Source organism: Plecotus auritus (assembly GCF_963455305.1).
Source record: "Plecotus auritus genome assembly, chromosome: 7".
Classification (NCBI taxonomy): Eukaryota; Metazoa; Chordata; class Mammalia; order Chiroptera; family Vespertilionidae; genus Plecotus; species Plecotus auritus.
In genome coordinates this window covers 93345758-93359872 of record NC_137774.1, presented here as the reverse complement: position 1 = coordinate 93359872, position 14115 = coordinate 93345758, and the positions used below count along the sequence as shown (strand labels likewise).

Here is a 14115-nt window from a genome sequence, read left to right as displayed (position 1 = left end):
CGGCATTAGGATGGGGCCTGTGAAATACCAACATGGTGCAAAATTGGAGGAAACCCCAGTTAGAGGGTGCAAGCTCAAAAAGGTGCATCACCAAAGGGTAAACAGGGGTTCAAAGTAGGGGGAGCATTATAAATCTATTTCATTTACTGGGTCTCTTTCCATATTGCACACAGGGTGGGTGATAAAGAGATAATGGGGAAAAGGAGGTAAGTGTCTGGGAGGTCCAGGGAGGAGGAAGGTGGGGGTACAGAGAAAAGGGAGAGGACACTGATCTAGAGGCACAGGGCAGTGAGGGGAGAACGGGCAAGCTCTGAGGGCTTGAGGCAGCTGTGCTCCTGGAGAGGTACTGTCAGAAGGGAGAAGCCAGGAAAGACAGAGTTCACTCCCAGACTAGGACAGGAAAAAGCTCTGAAGCCTACGACGGAACAGGTTCTTTGCCCAGGAAGGGGAAAAGGTGGACAATAGCAGTGCAAGGGGCTCCACCAAACTGGGTGGCTCTGATCTGGCAGTGGGCAACGGAGAGGTAAGGGGAAGGAAAGAGGGACCAGCAGTGGGAAAGGATAGGGGGCATGGGAGGGGATGGAGCTTGCATATGAGGGCAGGGCTTTCTGAGGATCTGGGAAAGGGGGCGGCATCTTCTCCAGATAGTAGGGACTTCACCTGTGGCCTCCAGCAAGTACTGGTCCGTGTAACATTTGACCAGCTCGAGCCCCAAGCCGACCTGGCAGATATAAGCCAGCTGTGACCACAATTGGGGCGCCAGGAAGAGCTGGCACATGCCATTGATGCCTGTGATGCTTGCCATGTCACCACCTGCTTTTAACAGTGCCAGAGGCCCGGAGCACCTGAAGCACGGATGTGCTGAATTGGATCAAAAGGATGCCCTGTGGGGGACACAAGTGAGCACCGGGGCTGGCGGTGGGAGAACTGGCCAGCCGGTGGGGCCTCAGCCTCTCCGCATCTTCACTTCCACATTCACACCCACAGGCTCCCGCTTGGGACCCACAGGGGCACATATCGTGCGGTGCAGGGTGAAGTGGAATATGTGAAAGCCTGGGTCCCCTGGGGATAGCAAGGACTAACCAGGGGCAAAACCTGAATAGGAGAGGTGAGGTCAGTGTGAAGTGTCCAGGGAACTGGGGCTGTGGGCCCTTGAGTCTCTGAGAGAGGTGGAAGTGAGGCAGCAGATCAGCTGGTAGGATGGGGGAAGCGGAGCGGGGAAGATAAAGGCTCAGATGTTTGGGTTCCTGAAGGGAGACAGGATCGATGCATGGGAGGCAGGGTCACCAAAGTCTAGACTCCTGAGCTCTTCAGTCTCCAGAAGTAAGGACCGAGGGTTGGCAGCTGGGAGTCGGGAGCTGTTTGACTTCCCCTTGGCAAAAGGGTCTGGGTAAAGACTGTGAGTCCCAGGGCAGGGCTCCCACTCGGTAGAACCGGTAGAGAAAGGAAACGGGTGACTGGCTGAGCCTGGGGGAAGATGCCCAGCCCCTTTGTCCTTCTCACCTGCTTGATGTTTAGGCGGTATTTCTTCAGCTCCTGGGGGTCCCGCTGGTCGTCCCTGGAAGGCTGTGCCACCTTGACCCCTGAGCGCTGCCGCCTGACCAGCTGGGAGCAGAAGCGCTGCAGCAGGCAGGCCACGCCCTACCGCGCTCCCAGGGCGCCAGGCGCAGCCCCTCCACCAGCGCTGTCTTCTTCGCATCGATCAAGTGCACCGACTCCCCAGGCCGTTAGGGGGCCCCTTCCCTGCCTCTGCCACTTGGGCTCACAGGGCTCGCCTCTTCCCACACGCTGAGCGCTCCTTCATCATTACTCTGGGCGCCAGGCCAGACCTGGTACCTGTCCAGGGAGCTCTCCTCAGTACTTGGGTCTGATTCCAGACCTGGCAGTAACGCTCATTGCTGATTGGGCGGGCCGCTTCCACCTCTAGAGATGCGGAAGCTCCGGGTGCAAACGGGTCCCGGAGATTGCCACGCCCCGGTTACCCACCACGCCCCTTTCCTATTGGCTTCTCCCAGAGCCCATCTCTGAACTGGTTCTGCTCACTCATGTAACCAGGCTTCTTTGTGTGAGAAGTCAGTCTACTTAGGGCTCCTGGCCCCACTCTACCTGCTCCCATTCCCAGCCTACCCCCACCCCACTAGCTGCCCTCTTTTTGTGCTCCTGTCCCCAGAAACTCCTCAAATACCAAAGCTCTCACCAGTCCCTCCATTATTCTTTTTTTAAAAAATATATTTTATTGATTTCAGAGAAGAAGGAGAGGGAGAGAGATAGAAACATCAATGATGAGAGAATCATTGATCGGCCATCTCCTGTATGCCCCACATTGGGGATTGAGCCTGCAACCTGGGCATGTGCCCTGACCCTGGAATCGAACCGTGACCTCCTGGTTCATAGGTCAATGCTCAACCACTGAGCCAGCTGGGCTCCTCCACTATTCTTGAGTTCTATGTGTCCCCTACCCCACCCTCACTGGCTAGGGATCTGAATACCCTACTCTTTGATTGCAAAGCCTTCTCGGTATCTTCAGCAATCTGACAAGGGCTGAGGGAGAGAGGCTCGCTTCCTCTCCTTCCTAAGATTCAAACACCCAAACATGGCTTCACCCCTTTTCACCTAGGCATGGCTCGGTTCTCACCACTTCTCTGGTGTGCTTGGCCAGCACCACCGTGAGGTTGGGATCCTGGAGCCAGATGTGGTAGCAGCTGGGAAGATAGTCAAGGCCACCATAGATGGCCAGCACTTTCTCAAACTCCGGTTATGTGGCCACCACAAAGTCCAACTGCTCAGTCTCAGTCTCGGGCCCAGATCCTTGGCCCCCAGAGATTCCTTCTCCGCCTCCATCCCTAACCCAGACTTGGACTTAGTCCTGGCCTCCTGTGGCAGGTGTTCTGAGAGCAGCTTCACATCTGGCTCAGCCTCATTTTCAGGCTTAGGGACCTCTGAGGTGGCTACACTGCAGCCAGCTTCCAGCTTCATTAACCTGCAGAAAGAGAGAACCCAGCATTGGGGTCAGTCTGCTGTTTCCACATCTGGCCTCCTCTATACAAATAGTCCCCACAACCCCTTGCTACACAAACACTGCTCTCCTCCTCTCTCCACACAGACCTTCCTGGGAATAGAGGGCCTCCAGTTCCCCCCTCACACCAGCTCCAAGAAGTCTTAATCCTAGCCTGCTCTACCCAACCAGGATTTGTCTTAACACTCACAAACTCAGGGCCCTGTGAGCTCCCCAGAGACTAGCCCCTGACCTCCTCCATCCCCAGTCAGCCCTAGGACTCAAAGGAAAGAAGGAGGGTATAAATAATGGAGGGACACTCCTCAAGCGCCCTACCACCTCTCTATAAGAGCAACATGAGAAAAAAAATCCCATAATCTCCACTCCCTCTCCAGGACAGTTTCCAGGGAAAGCGGAGGATTCAACTCCCACCATTTTTTTTTATCATTGTTACTTATCATTCCAGGGCAAAGGGAGGGAGATGTAGACCCCAGACACACACACACACACACACACACACACACACACACACACACATTGATGCCCCAGTTCCCTCCACACCTGACACCCACATTCAAACATAAACCAAGGGTGTGAATACATGGAGAGCTCCATTAGAAAATTTCAAGCCATTCCTTCCAGGCTCAGCAAAACCACCTTTTCCTTCTTCCTTGAGTATATTCCCTCCTTAGGGAGACTTGGCTCCACTCCAGTATGAGGTGATCATTTTGAAAAGGGTTCTGTTGTGGCTCCAGCAAACCAAATGTCCACCAAGATCACCCATGTCCCTTCCCCATTTTCCTTCCCTCCAAAGATGGAATCCCTTCTCTTCTCTCTCCTCCCTTTTCCTCCTTTTAAAATTTGTTCCTATAATTTTTGCCCCATCTCCCACATAGGACTTTCCCTGTCCTTTCCATTCATCAAAGTCTCCTTTTTGGGTCAGTTCCCTGTGGATCTGGCACCTGTTTGGCTTCTGGCTTTTCTCTTTTCCCTGCCTAAAGACAGGGCCAAAAAGAGAGACCCTCCCCAAGTCATGAGGACTATTTCCAGATCTCCTTCCTCCAGACTGATCAAATCCCCCTCCTCTCTCTTTCCAGCCAATTATAATACTCTCCCCCTCACACAACCTGCATCTATTAACCAACATCCTAGGGGACAACTACTTTGTGGAGAGTAATAATGGCTTGGTTGGATTTAAAAAAAACAAAAACAACAACAAAAAAACAAACAACCACAAACAAGAACATTACCAAGGCTTGGGAGAGGCACTAAGGGGTGGTTTAGGGGTGATTTTAGCTTCCATACCATAAACAAAACTAATGTGAAGACAGAGCGCTTGCTACACAAAAAGATTCAAAACATGACCACCATCTCCCTCTTTCTTTTCAATCTGATGCTGATGCTTAAGGCTCTTCCAAGTAAGACAGTTCAGAGGCACAGGCTCAGAGGATCAGAGGCACAGGCTCAGAGGCTCTTAGAGGCCCAACTAGGGTCATTAGAGACCACCAAGTTCAAACCATTCCTTTCACATTGAGGAAATCGAGGCCCAAGACTGTAAGTTTTTTTCTGGCTTCCAGGCCAGTGAGGGAGGCAGGAAAAAAAAACATATAACTTTTTAATGTGTATGTGTGTGTGTATGTGTGATTCCAAACCTAGTCTGAAGAGCAAAGATAGGAATCACTGGGTCCTTGACTGGAATCAGAAGTCCCAAATGCTAAGGGCTGAGCTGACTCAGAATCAGACATGGGATTGTAGGAGGAACCCCACTGCTTTCCCTCCCACTGTCAGCAATTTCTAGGCCAACAACAAGCATCACACTCCTTGCATCAGGCTCTGGGGATGATGGTTAACTTGAGCAGGTTATACTGCATCTCCAGGCAACCTCACCAGCTGTCCATGGGTCCCTGGAAAATGCAAGCTGGTAGGTGAGGAGTAACATCAGCAATTCCCCCCCCCCCCTGCTCCTAAGGGGGCCAAAATGTGAGCAACTTGTAAACTGGAACACATCTAATAGATCTAAGACTTTAGGCTTTTCTTTCCCTCCCTTGCTTTCAAGATGAGACTATTTCCAATGGTGTCTCTACATCTCCGACTAGGTTGTTTGTAAGGGGAAGGGGTGGGGTAGTTCCCAGGGTCACAAGGAAGAAAGAAAGGCTTCCCAATTCATCACCCATCTTTTCTTTCAAGGCACTCCTCTATTCCTATTGCCCTTTTTGGAGACACAAAGATTCCAAAGTCCTTAAACCTTGAAGGAGGTGGGTGCTGGGAAAAAATAGGTTAGGGCTTCCAGGCCAAGCCAAAGCTGCCAGCCAGCTCTACAATCCTTGCTCCACTTTCTGATCACGTCCCACCCTCCAGTATGATACCCTCCAACCCACTCCTTGAACTTTAATTCCCAGAAAGTGTCTAGGCAGAGGCAGCCCTGTGCCTCCAGGGCACTGTGGGAAATGTAGTTCAGGCATCTCTTGGGGTAGCATTTCCCTTGCCATCCATATCCCCCACATCCTTGTATCTGTTCTTTCAATCTCATAAATATGAATGGTCAACCTGGGGAGAAGGAGATGATTGAAGTAATCATCCGGCAAGCTGGGAGCGCCCCCATCCCATTACCCCCCGCCCCGAAATACTGATGCCCTAGAAGTCCCAGCTTTTGGGAACTGGAAGAGGCAGGAGAGGGAGCAGAGAGCAGAGAGGCAGAGACAAAGAGAGGGCAGCTACACAAAGCGCCCAAAGATTCGAGGAGCGCAACGGGGGCAGAAAGGAGACAAAGGCAGACAGGACATTCGGTGGAGAGGATGGGAGAGGGGAGCGGGAGGAGGCATGGATACCGAATCACAGACATGACACCTCATGACTCAGGGCTCAGCTGACGCCAAAAAAGTTCTAGCACAGCACCCCCTACCCAGGAAGCCTATAAATAGAAAGCATCGTGACACACCCCCTTCTCCCGGTTGTGTGGTGGGGGGAGGGGTCAAGAAAGGAAAAAGCCAGAAAAGGGCTGGAAGAGAACAGAGACCTGGAGAAGAGGCGGGGGAGGAAGGATGAAGTGGGGCAGAGGCAGCGGATGAGGAAGGGGGTGCCTCAGAGGGCCTCAGCCGTGGAAGACGAGTCCCTCGGCCCCTTTCAGGAGTTGGGGTGGGGAAAGCAGACTGGAGAGAGATCACAAGGAAGCTATCTAACTTGGCAGGGGTCCGTCCCCCTAGGCAGCAGACTCTGGGGACAGGTGGGAACGAAATGGCGACGGGGTGGAGGAGGGCTGATGGGATAGCGCATCTGAGTACCTGAGTGCAGTGCGGTCTCGGTTATCTGGTCAGGGAGTGGGCGGGGCCTGGCCCTGGGGGCGCAGCGGCTTTCTTCCTTGGGGGACGGCGGCCTCTGCGGCCCCCATTCCGTGGAGGAGGCCAGTCCCCTCAAGTCTCGCGGCGCCCCTACCTCTCCGGAGCCGGGACCAGGATGCTGAGAAGCGGAGCGGGATGGCCGCGCAGAGAGCGAACGGTGCCGCGAAGGGGTCACTTCGGAGCCCCGAGGCTCAAATTCGGATGACGCGCGGGAACCGCAAGGGTCCAGACTCAGGGAGTTCGAATGCGAAAGTGGAGTCGGCGCCGCAGCTCAGTGCGGCTCGCGGGCGCCGGCGCCCAGTGGTTTGGGTTCGGGCGGTGCGCGTGGCTCCCGCGGCGACGCTCGGTTGGGCCCAGGCTGGCGACTCGGAGGGGCGGAGACCCCAGCGATGTGGGGGAAACCCGGCCCGGATTCGGAGCGGACTCGCGTCCCGCGGGCGCTGGCCCGAGCGGGGCGGGGCAGGGTGGGGTGCAGGGGAGCCGCTGTGGTCCTGGCGGCGGGCTCAGCTGGGTGGCCTAGCCCTGCAGATGGGATTAGACCCCTTGTCCTGGCGGGGGAACGGCCCTGAGATTGGGAAGGTGTGTTGGGTTTTGGTGGAGAGGGTGATGCTGGCTTAGTTATCGCCGCCTGCCCACAAAATCTCTGTGCTCGGTTCGGGAGTCCCTAGGGTCCTTCAGGCCGCCTCCTCCAGGGCCACCCCTGAACATAAGCTTTCTCCGACCTCCAGCGGTCAGGTAATAGCGGCTAGAAAAGGACTGCCCTGGGGACCGGGTCCGAGAAACTGGTAGAGGAAATTGGAAACCCGTGAAGATCGGGAAGCGAAGAGACTCCAAGAGACGGAAGAAAGCGAGTCTGAAAAGAGTGGCGCGAGGCCGAGATGGGTCAGACGGGCCGCCATTCCCCCGGGTCGCAGAGCGGCCTTGTCCCTCAGGTGTACAAGTGGGCTCAGCTCACAGCCTCTCGTTTCTCAGGGGCCGTCGGGCAGCAAGGCTCCCGCGGGGCAGCACGCAGAAGGGGAGACTTTCAGGTACATCCGTGCACACCAAGCGCATGCACAGACCTCTGCGCGCAGGCACGCGCTGGGATCTGAGCAAGCAGGGCTCCGCACCCCTTGCCACCTGGGGTGGGTAGAGGAAGGATGGGAGGAGAAGCACAGTGTGCACCTGGAATCCCAAGGGCAGCACTGTCCCTGACTCTAATAAGCCTGTGGCCCAGCCTCTTAACTCTGAGGGCTCCCTCCCCCACCATAAAGTGAGATACATACACGGGCAGTTCTACCCCCGTAAAGAGCCAGGAAATGGTGGATGTGAAAGCCCTTTAGTAGCTGTAAAGCTCTGTAGGGAGTATTACAGTCAGCTGAGAAAGGGACTCCCACTCTTGTCCTCTTTCCAGGACCTGCCCAGCTCCCATGCTCCCTGGTTCCCACCAAAGTTGATCCCTCACCCATCTCATTCCATTTTCATACTTTCCAAGATGAGGACTCCATAACCTGCTAAACTGAGCCCATTGGCTGAATGTGGTGAAATGGAGGATCGTGTTCCTTGAAATTCACCCACCACGTGGTTAAAGCGATAAGCCTCATCTCTTGAATTCTAGCTTCAGGTCAGCCAATAAAGTAACACACAAAAAACACAACCTTTTTTTTTTTTTTTAAATAGAACTCCCCTTCCCCATTTCTGATTTTTGAAACTGCTAACACAGTAGGCATCTCCCAAAGCTGCAGTCAAGGTGGATATGCTCAATCGTGGGAAAGCACCTCAAAAAAGTTAGAGGAATTGAAGGAAGTAGTCCTAGTGGAAGAAGGGAGATGCAATAACATCCTAATCCCTCCCCTTTTACCAGAAGCTTCAGCTTCTGCCATCAGAAACTCTTGGACTGGTCCAACATTGGTGTACTTCCAGTTCCCTCAATCAGGCTTGAAAGTTTCCCAAAGTTCCAATTCCCTAATATCCAAGTTATTCGGAGCAATATGTCACTGCTCACTGGCATGTCAAAAGCAGTATGGTTCTAAAATCACCATGTTCAGCCTCCTCCATCCTGACTGTCCTGGAGGATAGAGGGCAGTAGTGATAAATTGAAAGATGACTGATTAATCTCCTGGCTGCCCTTCCCAGCAAAAGAACAAGAGACATTCAGCATCCTTAAGTGCTCTGAGGATGCAAGGAGGAGGACCATCACCCTATGCTACATGCTTTGAAATCTGCTAAGGTCAATGCCAGTGGGGGATGGAAGAGTGATCAGCTAGTTGAAAGGCTTCTCAGGCCTGTACCCACTACTGGTTCTAATATGTGTGAGCCATAGAACCACTTAGCATATTTGCAAAGCACTGTGGCTTAATCCTCATAACACCATAGGATGGGTGGGATTGTTTATTCACTTTATAAATGAAGAATGTGGGTTCCATGACTTGGGCTAGGTCCCATAGCTGGCAAGGGACACTATCAGGTCTCAGACTCTATTTACTACTCACCCCTCAGAGGTCAAGTGTACCCTGTGAAAGCATGAAATCACTTTACAAACTATAAAGCACACAACAATGTCAGTACTAGAAATGCTGGAGATTTCCATCAGTCACTCTGAACTTTGTAAACACTGTCTTGTACCTTGGGCTCCTGAGTATTGGCTTTGGCCTTCATGCTGGGCTTGTTTACTTGGCCCTTTCATTTGGGAGAGCTTATTGTTTGTCTTCCCTCTGGACCAGGTGTATCTTACTGTCAACAGGGTGCTACTTTTGATCTGTGTCATTTCAGTTGGGTCCATTTTCTACTGCAGGGCCCTCCCCATTCTCCCTTTTCTTTCCCACTATTTCCCCACAATGGACCACCTTGGATCTTCTTCCCAGGTCTTCTGAACACTGCTGCCTCTTGGGATTCTAGAGACTAGGAATTCCTCCCCTAGATTAGTGAGTTTTGACTGTTCTTTCTGACCCCCCTGCTCCTAATGCTTAGTCCTCTTCCCTCCTCCTGATATAGTGACTGCCCCTCCTCTCTCTGGGCAATTGCCCAATCTACAATCTAACTTTCCAGGATATCTGCAGCTATGTATGGAACATCTGCACTTGGATGAGAGCAGTGAAATAAAAGACATAAAAGTGCTTTACAGGAACTGAGCTGGATATCTCTTATACTCTGTCATGCCAAGCTCCTTTTGCATGTAGGAAGGAGACCAAAGATCAAAGATTAAGTTATTGGCCCACAGTCACAGAGCCAGAGTACCTAAAAGCCTTATGCAGAATTAAAGCACTGAAGAATCATCTGGTATTACAGATGCCACACACTCACTGGTGACTCATGGTTTCCTCATCTGTAAAGAGGACATAGTACCTAACTTCCAGTAAAAATTGAATAAGATAATGTTTGTAAAATGCTTGGCATAGCATAGAAATTCAATTAATGGTAGATATTATGATCTAGCCAACTGGATAAGCAATTCTCAAATGTGGTGTATTACAGTTTGTACTATGGAATTCAGACATAACTGAAGACTCTATTGTTTATTATTCTTTCAGGACTGTCAAAATGCTAGGAACTTCATGAATCAGGGAACAGAAAGCTGGAAAACCACTGAGCTTGACCATAAACTTTTTTAGAACATGATTGACATCACAGTTATCTATATATTGAACTAAGTTATTTGGCACTTAGTTCAGGTATTGGCACATATAGATTCCTAATAAGTATGTTACAAATGAATGAATGAATTATTTCAATCTATTTCTGCATTTGGGGAGAGTGAGGCCAGACTGATTATCAAAGGTCACTCAATTGGGGCTAGCAGGGTTCAGATCAAGATGGCGGAGTAGGACGCTATACTACACTGTACTACCTCCTTCCATGACCAAGCCAAAATTACAACTAAATTATAGAACAACCAACCTGGATAACCATCTGAAGACTAGCAGAAGTCCTATAACTAAAGATATAAAGAAAAAGCCACATTGAGACTGGTAGAAAGGGTGGAGATGCAAAATAGGCTGTCCCCACACCCACATGTGGCAGTTAAGAATCCAGAGGAGCCCTAACTGGTTTGGCTCAGTGGATAGAGCGTTGGCCTGTGGACTGAAGGGTCCCAGGTTCGATTCCGGTCAAGGGCATGTACCTTGGTTGCGGGCACATCCCCAATAGGGTGTGTGCAGGAGGCAGCTGATCGATGTTTCTCTCTCATCAATGTTTCTAACTCTCTATCCTTCTCCCTTTCTCTCTGTAAAAACATCAATAAAATATATTTTTTTAGAAAAAGAATCCAGAAGAATATCTCAGCTTCAGAGGTTCTCTCTGATCAGTCCCACATTAGGTTCCTGAGCCCGGAACACCAATGCAAGAAGAGGAGCCCACATAATATCTGGCTGCAAAAATCAGTGGGAATTTCATCCATCCAGGTGAGAGAAGCCTGTTGGAAACTCAGGTGTTTCCTTAAAGAGGCTGCACACAGAATCTCATTTGCAGGCACTCACCCTGGGTTCCAGGAGAGAGACAGTATAAGCCAGGGTGGGAAATGTGTGTGCCAGAGACCTAGAAGGAGAAACTGATATCATACTATGCTAGAAGGCTATAGTAATGAAAACAGCATGGTACTGGCATAAAAACAGACACATAAATCAATGGAATAGAAAACAGAGCCCAGAAATAAAACCATGCCAATATGGTCAATTAATCTATGACAAAGGAGGCAAGGATATACAAAGGGTAAAGACAGTCTAGTCAATAAATGCTGTTGAACAAATACATGCAGAAAGAAATAAAATTAGACCACCTTCTTACACCATATACAAGAGTAAACCCAAAATGTATTAAGACTTAAATGTAAGACCCCAGCCCTAACCGGTTTGGCTCAGTGGATAGAGCGTCAGCCTGCAGACTCAAGGGTCCCAGGTTCGATTCTGGTCAAGGGCATGTACCTTGGTTGTGGGCATATACCCAGCGGGGAGTGTGCATCGATGTTTCTCTCATCAATGCTTCTAACTCTCTATCCCTCTCTCTTCCTCTCTGTAAAAAATCAATAAATATATTTTTTTAAAAATGTAATACCCCAAACCATAAAATTCCTAGAAGAAAACATAGACACTAAAATCTCTGCCATTGCTTTTAGTAATATTTTTTTCTGATATATTTTCTTGGGCAAGGGAAACAAAAATAAAAATAAACAAATGGGCCCTAACCAGTTTGGCTCAGTGGATAGAGCGTTGGCCTGTGGACTCAAGGGTCCCAGGTTCAATTCCGGTCAAGGGTATGTACCTTGGTTGCGGGCACATACCCAGTGGGGAGTGTGCAGAAGGCAGCTGATCGATGTTTCTCTTTCATCGATGTTTCTAACTCTCTATCCCTCTCCCTTCCTCTCTGTAAAAAATCAATAAAATATATTAAAAAAAAAAAAAAACAAATGGGACTTCCCAGCAAAGGAAACCATCAACAAAATGAAAAGTCAACCTACTGAAGAAGATATTCACCAATGATACATCCAATAAGGGCTTAATATTCAAAATTTATAAAGAACTCATACAACTCAATCCCAAAAACAAAACTAATAATCTATATTAATAAAAGGGTAATATGCTAATTAGACTGTGAGACCTTCCAGACATCCTTCCGGACAAAGCCATGGTGGCGGAGCCGAGGCAAAGGAGGTTAGGGGTGATCAGGTGAGGAGGGGAGGGCAGTTGGGGGCAATCAGGCAGGCGGCGGGACAGTTGGGGGTGAGCAGACTGGCATGGAGGGCAGTTGGGGGCAATCTGGCTGGCAATGGGAGGCAGTTGGGGTTGAGAAGGCTGGTGAGGGGGTTGTTAGGGTTGAGCAGGCTGGCAGGCAGGTGAGCGGTTAGGAGCCAGTGGTCCTGGATTGCGAGAGGGATGTCCGACTGCCCCCGAGGGATCCCAGATTGGAGAGGGTGTAGGCCAGGCTGAGGGACACCCCCCCCCTTGCGCCAATTTCTTGCACTGGGCCACTAATTCAATTATAAAATGGTCAGGGAATCTGGAAACCGAGATGGCGGTATAGGTAAACACCTAAACTGATGCCTCGCACAACAATTTCAAAACTACAACTAAGACAAAACGGACATCATCCAGAACCACAGGAAGGCTGGCTGAGTGGAAATCCTACAACTAGAAGGAAAGAGAAAAGCACACTGAGACTCAGAGGAGCTGCAGGAGGCAGAGGTACTGAGACACGCACGTGGAGAGGACTAGCAACTGAGTGCGTGGCTGGCTTTCTCAAGCAGGAGGGAGACAAAAGCTCCCGACTGCGCTGAACTCCATTCCGGGTGAGACTCTGGGGACCCAGACTCATACGGGGTGAAACTGGACTGTCAGGAAAGAGAAAAGCACACTGAGACTCAGAGGAACTGCGGAAGGCAGAGGTACAGAGGTGCATGCACGCGGAGAAGGCGGGCAACTGAGTATGAGGCTGGCTTTCTCAATCAGGAGGGAGACAAAAGCTCCTGACTGCACTGAACTCCAGTTCCAGGTGAGACTCTGGGGACCCAGACTCATTTGGGGAGAAACTGGGACTGTCTGACAGCGGGCGGAACTCGAGGGCAGCTTTCTCTCAGAGGTGCTTGCAGCGATTACCACAGGACACTGAGACACAGGGACCTTTAGGGCAGGGCTGACGGGAAACCAATGCTGTCTGCTCCACCCTGAGACTCCGCCCCATCCAAGCTGAGCACAGAGGCTTTTGCAAATCTTGTCTCATAAGGGTGTCTCCAGCACAGAAGTTCTCCCAGTGTAGACACAGCTGATCCTCACAGCCAATTGGCCTGTAGGTCAATTCCTTCCAGTGATACCAACAACAATCAAGGCTTAACTACAACAAGACTGTGAACACAGCCCACAAAGGGGTGCACCAAGAGTGTCCACCTCAGGTAACTGGGGAGGCTGAACCACTGGGCCCTATAGGACACCTAGCACACAAAGCCACTCTATCAACTCAGGGAAGCAACCAAAATGCGGAGACAAAGAAACAGATCACAAATGAAAGAAATGGAAGAAAGCAAAGGACTGGATATAGAGTTCAAAACCATGGTTATAAGGTTTTTCAAGAATTTCCTAGAAAAGGCCGATAAATTTAGCAAGACCCTCGAGGATATGAAAAGGACCAACTAGAAATTAAGCATACACTGACTGAAATAAAAAATATTATACAGAGCTCTAATAGCAGACTAGAGGATTGCAAGAATCAAGTCAAAGATTTGAATTACAAAGAAACAAAAAACACTCAACCAGAAAAACAAAAAGAAAAAAGAATCCAAAAAGTTGAAGATAGTGTAATGAGCCTCTGGGACAACTTCAAGCGTACCAACAACCGAATTATGGGGGGGGGGGGGGGGGAGGCAGAAGAAGAGAGAGAGCAAGATACTGAAAACCTATTTGAAGAAATAATGACCGAAAACTTCCCCCACCTGCTGAAAGAAATAGACTTACAAGTCCAGGAAGTGCAGAGAACCCCAAACAAAAGGAATCCAAAGAGGACCACACCAAGACACATCATAATTAAAATGCCAGGAGCAAAAGACAAAGAGAGAATCTTAAAAGCAGCTAGAAAAAAACAATTAATTACCTACAAGGGAGCACCCATACGACTGTCAGCTGATTTCTCAATAGGAACTATGCAGGCCAGACGGGAGTGGCAAGAAATATTCAAAGTGATGAATATCAAGAACCTACAACCAAGATTACTGTACGCAGCAAAACTATCATTCAGAATTGAAGGGCAGATAAAGAGCTTCACAGATAAGAAAAAGCTAAAGGAGTTCATCACCACCAAACCAGTATTATATGAAATGCT

General features: G+C 50.0%; 1 protein-coding gene across 1 annotated transcript; it reads right to left on the bottom strand.

The window, feature by feature from the left end:
- Positions 1-272: 272 nt before the first annotated feature.
- Positions 273-6775, bottom strand: NAT16 (N-acetyltransferase 16 (putative); the record flags this gene model as incomplete). The annotated part of the gene is given in 9 exon segments (XM_080677459.1): positions 273-346; positions 661-813; positions 982-1078; positions 1504-1643; positions 1646-1715; positions 2636-2755; positions 2759-2821; positions 2824-2980; positions 6277-6775. Coding segments are annotated over 8 exon segments (870 nt in total). The 5' UTR covers positions 2977-2980; positions 6277-6775.
- Between the last annotated feature and the right edge of the window lie 7340 nt (positions 6776-14115).